General features: G+C 32.8%; 1 protein-coding gene across 1 annotated transcript; it reads right to left on the reverse strand.

The window, feature by feature from the left end:
- Window positions 1-7,377: 7,377 nt before the first annotated feature.
- LOC149248127 (allene oxide synthase 1, chloroplastic-like) lies at window positions 7,378-9,088 on the reverse strand. The gene has a single exon (XM_089456007.1). It carries the CDS (start codon window positions 8,989-8,991, stop codon window positions 7,579-7,581), a length of 1,413 nt encoding a protein of 470 aa, XP_089312133.1. The 5' UTR covers window positions 8,992-9,088; the 3' UTR covers window positions 7,378-7,578.
- Window positions 9,089-10,787: the final 1,699 nt, after the last annotated feature.

Consider the following 10,787-nt stretch of genomic DNA (forward strand, 5'->3'; position numbering starts at 1 on the left):
ATGTGCACATTTCCATGGATTTTTTTGTTGGGGTTTACATGTTAACACATAAGCCACATATTACAACATGTTCCATAACCACAACAACCAATTTTTAGTGGTATAAGATGATGCCTTTGGTATCAGAAAAGTCATTTCTTTCTGTAGTAGCCTAGCTCTAGAAAAATTCCTTCTAATCCAATTCTATCTCCCTATGCTTTTAAACCTTCCCCTCAATAACAAAACTTAATTTCCTTGTCTTCTTCATATCCTACTTATATTTTTATTGATCTTTCATCACTTTTTAGAAAATAAGACTAGAGGAGGATACATTCAGTGGCCTAAGGCAGAAGGTATCAAAAGATGGTTCAATGCAGTGCATGCATATGTGTCTATATCATTGATTCTTATAAATAATAACGAAACTCATCTTATCCTTCCTATTTCATTGTTACATGTGGAAAATTTTCATTTATACATTTAGGTTTGTTTTAACTAACATTATAAAAAGGTGTATGTTTTGATTCTTCTTCATTTAGTTGCTTTCCATTTGTGTTGATTGTAGGTTTGAAGATTAGGAGTAGCAAAGGAAGAAAGGAAAAGGGGATGTATTAGAAGCATCGAACATCAAAGTAGGTATTATATCTAGTATATTATTAGTTTTCTTGATTTCATGTGTTTTTAGGCTAGTTTCTTGTGTTTTCATTGTCTTCTCCACTAAGGTTTCTAACCCTAACCTTAGGTTCGTTGATTCATGCTTACTTTTAGGGACTTGACATGTTCACTTGGTGCTAAAAGTACTTGATTTGGTATGATATTCCTTGAATCAATGCGAACCACCTAACTTAGGTTCATTATACCTTAGACCTTAGGGTTCCTCTCTAAACTTAACATATGTAGAAGGGGTTCTCATGGGACTCCCCCTAGTATTGACAATGTGCAACACTAAATCTCATTGGCAATCATAATACAAATAACCTATCAACTCGACATTTATATAATTAGCATATTCAAAAAAAAATATGTATAATCCCTTTAGATTATTAGAGGAATCTCTTGGCTATTCTCCAATGACTATCAAATGGTTTGTTGATGAAGAGAATAAGTATATTAATCAAATATGCAATCTCTGTGACCAATTATATTGATTGAGTATGCAATGTAGGGCTTGGTTATAATTAAATAATTCAAATTTCCTACTAGCTATCAGCACAGAGTACCATTTACAACTTCTTTTCATCATCATTGTTGATCTTAACATTGTTTTCTAGTGTAGTAGACAATATTTTACATTCATTCATATTAAATTTCTTGATTAACCCCTTTTTATTTTTAATTTGTGTAATCAATGTCTTACCATTTTCCCCTCCATACCTCAAGCCCTAAGCAATATTGTAACTAACCTAGGTCTTTCATCTCAAATTATTGTGATAGTTGTATTTTGATTTATTCAATCAACTTAGTAGCACTTCCTATTATGATTAGATAATCAACATCTAAAAAATAAATGCAATATGCCCACTTGCATGCATCTTGATATATCGATTTAGATCACTTTTAATTTTAATGAGACATTGCTTATTAAAAAAGGTATCAATTTTTATATACCAAGACCTATGTTCCTATTTGATTCCATATAATGATTACCTTAAGTTGCAAACAAAGTGTTCTTGACCCTCCTTCATAAAACCCTTTAGTTGAACAAAGTAAAATTATTATATTAATTATCCATTCAAAAATGCTAATTAATATTCAATTGATGTATCATAGATCAATGTCGACATTATGAATAATGTGTTGGCCTTGATGTCAGCTTGGATTATGTTCTTGTCACATTTTGTCATCATGGTCTTGTTACACTGTGACACTCTTGTCACATTATGTCATCATGAACTTGTCACTCTGAAACATTGTTGGTAAGTATGTAGAATTGACATGCCTAACTAGGTCATAGATGTATGATGACTCTTCATGATTGAAGAGGAGTTGCAGGAATCTTGATGATTTCACAGGAGGCGGAAAAGGTTGCACAATTTCTAGAGCAATTATAGGAGGATGGAACATGTTTTTCTAAGTGGATAGCTACGGAAACATAGGTGATAGATTGTGGAAGGTTAATGAGTTTTCTGCGATGTTATTAGGATGTGTCAAGGCTCGGATGGGTCCTACATGTGTTAAAGAGGCACCCTAGAAGTTAGAGGAGCTTTGACTAAAGTTTGACTATGTTTCGGGCTAGGAAGAAAAATAAAAAAAGCTCCAAAAAAACCATGGAATTTCCCAAGGTATTCTTGTGTGGAAGACCAAGTGATGTCTATTTGATACTGTCGAAGATTACCATCAATAAATCCCTTACATTTTCTTGCGGTATTGGCAAGACAAGGATGGCGTAAAAGGATAAGGAGAACGATCAAATAATGTGTGCATTTTGAGGAGTTAATTTGTAATTTTTTTCTGGGGAATCCAGACAAGGAGTCGATACACCACTTTGTAACCATATACCACTTCACACCCAGCCAAAAGATGATGTATATTTCCCCTCAGACAAAATAAGAAATATGTCTAAGGTTGCAATGCCCTCCAACCAACAAAATAAACAATGTTTTTTCTACAAGCACCAATTGACCACTGTAGGATGAGTCTAAAGCTCTACCATTCCCATGCACAAAAACTAGCCTTCCTTAATTTCCTCAGCAAGATCACGCTGTGACACTCTCCTGCAATCCTCAGGACTGAAACGCTAGGCCTCTCTTGGCAACTACGCCACAAAGTTTAGAAAAATTGAGAAAAGTAATAACTATAATAAGAAAATGTGAGTCTAATATGAATTGACCATAGGATTTCTAAGAACGATGCCTACACACTAAGGCTAGCATTGTCCCTCACCAGCCCGCCTTTACCGCCACTTAGACTTGTTGGCTTGCGCACGCCTACACAACCAGTCGCCTCACAAACTCCTCGCTCATCTACAATGGTTAGAACTAAGCTTAGTGATAAGGGGAATAGCTCTGAGATTAAATCCAAAATAAATTTGTCTATCATCTTAACACATAAATGTCACAGGGTACCTAACCACCATTGTTTGCTCCACAACCATACCTCTAAAGGACAACCATTGAAGTTTTAGTGACATCGAATTGCAATACATATTGAAATGATACTTCATGAGTTACCACATGTAATACATCTATTAGGTGATCCCTTTGAAAATGTCATGAAAGGGGCATAGGGTGGTGAGCCCTCAACATGCTTCCCAACATTCCATCATTTGACACCCCCATCGGGGTAGAAAAAATCTCAATCTTTAATCTAAGTACTATTAAAAATATCTAAAATTATTTCGTAGAAGTTAAATCTTTACAATGTACTTTATAATATGGATAAAAGAATTAAAATTATAAAAAGAAGATATAATAATAATTTTATCCTAATAGGGAAAAAGAACAAAACATATAGTTATGATGAAACAACATTATTAACTTATAATGATAAATAAAATCATTTGAAAAAAAAATACCATAATATAAAATTGTTTTTACAATATATTTGTTCTAAAGATGTTATAAACTACAATAAATGGGTGAGACCCAAAGAAAATTAATATCTATCTCTATATATATATATATATATATATATATATAAACATGTAAGGAGATTTTTAAACATGGAGATTTATGCTCACTTTACCATGGAAATTTTTATCTTGTAAAGAGACATTGTTATAATACTATGAAACAATATCATGACTTGTTAATACAATAGGTCCAAAACACCATCAATTATTTCATGTATCACTTGTTGATATAGCATTTTTTTAATTTATCAATTTAAGAAAAAATTGAAGATTTCAACCTTTAATCTTCCATTACTATAATTTTTTTTATACAAATTAAATCGTTACTATTATTTATAATAATTACATTAAAATTTCAAAACATAATATAATAACAATTTATCCATATATTGCTAATTAAAAAAAAAACTACATTATTATAAACACCTTTTTTTTAATATAATTAAATGTAATTTCTAAAAAATAAATTTATATATTCAAATCTAAATTAAATTTCATATATGTCCACATCGGGTAGCTCAAGCGGCAAGGGCCGTGGAAATGAAGTCTCACCGAACCGAAAGTCTTGGGTTCAAATCTTGGGCTACCTTGCCCCCGTAGAGGGGTACATAATAGACATGTAAATCGGAGAGTCCCACCCCAGCCTTACAAAAAAAAATTAAATTAAATTTCATATATTTTATTAAATAATATTTGAATTTATTTAACAATACATTAAATTGTTCCTCTTAAGGAAAACTATCATATTTATGTATCAATTCTATATTATAATTAAAGGGAAAAAATATTATTACTAAAACTCATAACACTGTCAAAACATGGGTGATGCCCAAATTTAATTCAAATTATCATTTTATTATATTAATGGCCACCGACCAAATTATCTTTTTTTCATAAAAATATATTATAGCATATCAGATAAAAGCATCTTTCAAACCCATGGTGTGATCTAGAATGTGAAATTAAAAGAACAGATATTAAAGCATGCTTAAGTGGACTAGTAAAACTAAAAAAACATCTTAAGAGGAGTCAAGGGAAATGGGATACTATGGATTTAAAAATCAAAGAAATATTAAACTATTTAGGCTAATTTAATTTCTAGGAAACTAATATAAGATAATATTAATATAATTTAATTATTTTGTGTTTCAACCAATTTTATATTTTTCTTAATTTTTATATTTAGTGCATTTTTTAATATAAAAATGTCATAGACACAGATAAAAAAAATACCTATTAAGAAATTTGTAAATATAAATTATAGAAAATGAAGGATAACAAAAAGATATATTAAAATATAGGAGTTTGGTTTTATCAAATATATTTTAAATTTACTTGTCAAAAACATTTCATATATGAAATGAATTTGTAATTATAATAATATTTTTTTTTGAATTTTAAAATATTAAGATTAATTTTTATTTATTTATTTGAATTGTTTTTTTAATTTAAGTAGAGATTCATCTTAATTATAGATTTAGTCAAGATTGAGAGGAACCAAATCTCTTGTGGTACAATTTTTTTTTAGAGTGAAAAATTATTAAGAAATTTGATGACTATGACACTTGCTAGATCCATTTCATTTTTAAATATATAAGTGGATTCAACACCTCGAAAATTCCCTTTGGAACTTGGATTGTGTAGACTACATATCTTAAACTTATGATTCCAAACCATTTTTTGTTGGATTCAGACAATATTGATCTAAAAATGTATTCAAAAAAAAGAAGGCCAAAATGTAAAATAGCAAAGATACTTGAAATGTTTAACCACGGGAATATATTTTTCCGAATTTCATATATATATATATATATATATATATATATATATATATATATATATATATATATATATATATATAATTGAAATATTTTATTTAATATTGACATTGAAATATTTCATTTATTCATGATATTGTCCACATTAAAATGTTTTTCTTATTTTTAAATCCAAGGTTTTTTTAAGGGTGGTTCATGGACAATGAGTGGCCGTAACAACTGTAACATCCACGATCAACCCACCAATGAAACTAGCAAGGCGAAGTAGGAAAATCCAAGTAGATCAACCAACCAACCAAACTAGCAAGGCCTAACCCGAAGGGCGTCGAAGCCGTAACATCCACGATCAAACCACCAACCAAACTAGCAAGGCCAAGTAGGAAAATCCAAGTAGATCAACCCACCAACCAAACTAGCAAGGCCTAACCCCAAGGGCGTCGAAGCTGTAACATCCACGATCAACCCACCGACCGAGCTAGCAAGGCCAAGTAGGAAAATCTAGGTAGATCAACCCACCGACCAAACTAGAAAGGCCTGACCCCAAGGGTGTCGAAGCCATAACATCCACGATCAACCCACTGACCAAACTAGCAAGGCCAAGTAGGAAAATCCAAGTAGATCAACCCACCGACCAAACTAACAAAGCCTAACCCCAAGGGCATTAAGGAGATTTGACTGTGTGACCTCCTGATAGGCGAGGTACACAACAACAGGAACTCGACCAACTAAGCTGTCCCGTGGAATTTGCATGTTGATCTTATGTAACCCACCAATTGAGTTATCCTCTAGAACTTGCAAGTTGATCTTACTTAACCCACATAATGAAATATTTTACTCCTAATCCACATTCAAATATTTTATTATTATTAATATATTTAAAATGGCACATATTAATTTTATATTATGAATTAAATGAATTGAACATCTTCCAAAAAGTAAATTTTTATTATCGAAATATTTAATTAATTAAATATTCTTTGTGGATATTGAAATATTTTAGTATGGTAAATATTAAAATAATATATTTTCTCTCTATATATGTATGATTTTAAAATAAATTAATTAACATAGATATTTAAATAATTAATTTAATTAATATATATATTTCATTCACATTAAAAGTAAATGTGAGAATATAAGGATTTTTAATTTTAATTTTTAATTATATTATCTTTCTTTTTTCATTTTTTTAAATCGATAGAAAATTATGCTAGCTCACATGGACATTAAAATATTTATTTATGGTTGAGAGTGAGAGTAAGGTATTTTTACGACATGGTCATAACATCAACAATGAAGAGATCACAAAGACAAGGTTGTAATATTAGCAACTTGATTTAGCAGACCCAGATTAAGGTTATTGATATTCTGTAATGCTTTTATTAAAAGTTAACTCTATATGTATATTCACTATTATTTATTATACTTGACATTTTTTTTTTTTATTTAGAGTGAACATTATTTTTGCACTTGAGTGAGCACACTCATAGTAAGGTTATCAATATTTCATAATGGTTAAGAAGAAACATTTGATTTACTATTATTCTTAACCACTAGGCTTGAGTGGGCTTAATGGTTAAGAGCATGTGTTTCCTCCTAAGAGGGGGGTAGAGATGCCTTCGTATACTTAGCATTCAAATCGCCACATGGAGATCAGTTCCTTGTCCCACAAATAAAGGGGTCTCATACACCAATTTTGGTGTACCTCCATTATTCCATAAATAATGGAGTCTCATACATCAATTTGGTGTCTAACTTCACTATGACCCTAAAATTAGATAATAATAATATATTCATTTATTTATTATTATAATTAATAGAGATATTATTCATTCTGCTTTGTAAAATACATTTACGATCTAAAAAAATATTAATAAAAAATAAATGAAATTAATGAAATAAATGTAAAAGTGTTCGCTAAATTAAGATAAGAAGAAACATTTGATTTAACTATTTAATTTTACTTGTACCTGGACAATAATTTAAATATAGCACTAAATAAAATCATGCAATAACATTTAAATTGCTGACATCAAGTCTAAACCCATGAAAAACTTAAAATCATTTGTAGAATCACTATTGCATGAAACTGTTCTAACATGTTATTAACTACGGTAGGTAGGTAAGATGGAACGAGCCAAGAGTCATGATGCGTCTGGCTTCTTCCCGTGCCAAACAAAACGAAGTCCTTATTTTCTAGGTAGTTATTAGTTGAAGAGAAAGACAAGGTCCGGTGGGCACGACTCGACGTTAGAACGTGGCCTTATTCAGAGCTGTGAAAACGATGCGAGAGGAGGTTGCATCGTGATCTATATCAATGGAGTCGTATCGCAGGTAAATGTGGGCAACGAAAAGACATGCTAAAAGTATTACAATGTTCTTCCCTGGACACTGTTTGTTGTGCAGAGAGGGTTCTTCTGCTTCAGGGCCATTTGACCAGAACAAATACTGCAACAGATTCTGACCTTTATCCTCGTCATACATGAAACGATCCGGAGTAAATTGGTGTGCATCCTCGAAGACCTGGGGATCTCTCATTGCCATGGGCTGATACCCCGCCAGAAGCTCGCCTTTCTTCACCTGATACCGCGCATCGTGCGACTCGAGAACGAAATCTTCCCTCGCTTTCGCATACTGAAACGGAACCGGCGGGTCCATCCTCAGCACTTCGTAGACCGTTGATCGAACTAGACGCATGCGGTTCAAAGCCTGGGCGCCTAGGCTGTTGTTATTAGCGCGGAATGCCCCTCGAACCTCTTGTGCCAGATTTCTCTGCAATTCACCACCCACTTCAACAATTCGCTTGATGATGTTTGGAAACAAAATCATCAGTCCTCCGAAGGCATTGAAACAGAGCATGAAGAGCAAGTTATGGCACGCTTCCTCTTTACTCACACCTGAAATCTGATGTGTATCAAGAACCTCCGTTTCGTAAAAGAAGTCGCGCAGCCTTTTGTAGTCCTTACGCACCAAAAAGGGCGGCAGAGGGACCGCATGGATCGTGATTTCGTCGAGGATCTTTGGTAGGATGCCACTACTGGCAATGGGAGCCAGTTGAAGCGCAAGCCACTTTTTAACGCAGGAAGGCCCATCGTTTCCGAGTTCCGTTTCACTGGGGTTTCGGTTCACGATACACCTACACAAAAAATTAAAGAGCATATGTTCATTATGGGCATTAAATGGTTTTTTTCTGACTTCCGATAAGTCTTTCTCAACCACCGCCCATAGCTCTTCTGAAGCCTTGTGGAACTCTGGAAACCACCTGTGGGCGTTCATGTGGAGAATATCTAGGCAAAATTTCTTGAGGTTGGCGTGATGTTCTTCTGAGGGGTCCATGTAGGCCAACATCCTGAAGTCTCCAGTGAAATTAGAGCTGGGAATGTAATTACCAATGAAAACATTTCTTTTTTCGACTTTCGTCATGTCGAACAGCACGCGGAAGCTCTTGGAGTCCAGAAGAACGATGGCCTGCGCCTCCGGAAACAGTGGCGGCCCTGGTGGCAGATTCGCCCTATAAACAGTGCTCTTGTACTTGATCATTCGGTTTTTGAAGAATTCTTGTGGACCTTCTTTCACGAAGTAATCATACCTATCCTTGATCGCTCCGGCAATTCGGAGGCCATACGTTCCGGGAATGTCCTTGGACGCCGTTGCAGAAGCCATACTTGGTTACAGGCTGAAACACAAGTCCACCGCTTGATCGCTACTAGGTAGCAGTGAAAACCAGCGTGGGATGTTTCATCAAAACATCTTCTCGGTCTATATTTATGCAAAAAATTCACAAATTGAAAGTTGTGTAGCATCAAGAATTATCATATCAAGAATTTTAATGCCTGCCACTCGGCGTCAAAAAGCCAGATTCTAAAGGTGTACAGCGTTATTCGGAAATGAGAACGTTTATTTCGAAAGTTATTCCGAAACAGCGTTCACACCAACAGTCATCATATTGTGGATGCCAATAGTTGTACCAGCGATGTCTTTTGGGTTAGAATTGGACTAGTCATAATTTTAGTCCGTTAATTTTTGTTCGAGAATCGATTTCCTGCTTCGCAAAGTCAATTATCCTCGACCGTCATTCTCGAGCATCTTGATTGCTGGGGCCATGTCAATTAATCAGCTGATTCTTTAGGCATAAATGCCATGTGAATTTATACCGTTTTCTTGGGCAGCATGGGTACGTCCAATCCTTTTAATGAGCTATGGAAGGTTGAAGGGCCAAACATTCATACATCAAATCAAGTTTCAAGGGCCCCACATCCATACATCAAATCAAATTTTCCTTCTTTATGAGGAGCAAGCCTGAAGGGAAAATAATTTTTTTTATTTTAATTGGTAATGTAAAAGAATTAGCGTTATATTTTCACTAATGGTGAAAAATGAGAGGCTTTAAAAGTGATGAAATATATTTTATTGCCATTTAACTTTTGGTTTTATTTAGAGAAATTATATATATATTAATTAAAATTTATTTTTTAGTTTTAAGTAGGAGGTTGGTTTTTCTTCTCTTTACTTTTTTAATCTTACACATCTTCTATCAGGCTTAAAGGACACAAGTCGAATATCCTTATAAGCGTGTGGCAGAAGGTTATCAAAATCAAAGTTGTGATTAAGAAACTTTATGAATTGAGAATTTATCAGAATTGGACGAGAATTGGTAAAAAAGTTAGACAAAATATCAAAACATATAAAATATGTTAGATTTTGAGTTTTTATGATTTTTTTTGAAAAATACTCTTTGGATTATCTACTGTATTGTATACATTTTGTCCAGCTTTCGAATGCCAAGGGGATCCATCTTCATGACAAAAAATAAGTGATTGAAAAAAGAGCTAAAGTGATCAAAGAAGGTGAATAAATAATGAATGAACAAAAAATATTTAAAAGGCAGGTTAAAATGTTAAAATTATAAAATTACAAAAAAAAACCTAAATTAATTCATTACAAATGAAGTAAATGACTTAATAATATCAATTAAATAAATAATAGTAATTAATTATTAGTAATTAATTAATTAATTAATTTATGAATAATTAATTATTTATTTATGGTAATAAATAAATAATTATTGTTAGAAAATTATATATTACAAAGCAATGGAACATATAAATATATTGCAGAAATATAAACACACAAAACACATAAAACAAGAGAGACGCAGATATAAGTGGTTCAGCCAATTTGGGCTACATCCACAGAGAAACAACCAATCCTTCCTTCTATATTATCCAGCAAACTGAAGAGATACAATCTACAACACATCCGCTGTAATTCCCTCTTCGTTCTCACACAATCTCCTCTCTCTTTCTCACATAGAATATTGATCTACATAGACGCAATACAATTCCCTCATATATAGCGAGGGGTTGTCTTCTAGGGCAAAAAACCCTAAATTAAACATAATTTCTAGCGTCAGATCTCTGCCTAATGAACTACCCAAATTAACTATGAAATTACAACAT

This window comes from Pinus tabuliformis, chromosome 7 (genome assembly GCF_031772625.1).
Source record: "Pinus tabuliformis cultivar Carrire ecotype Pingquan chromosome 7, CPIR1, whole genome shotgun sequence".
Lineage (NCBI taxonomy): Eukaryota > Viridiplantae > Streptophyta > Pinopsida > Pinales > Pinaceae > Pinus > Pinus tabuliformis.

What these genes read in the sequence shown, in the direction of transcription:
- LOC149248127 (XM_089456007.1), bottom strand. Translation starts at nt 8,991, where the DNA reads ATGGCTTCTGCAACGGCGTCCAAGGACATTCCCGGAACGTATGGCCTC.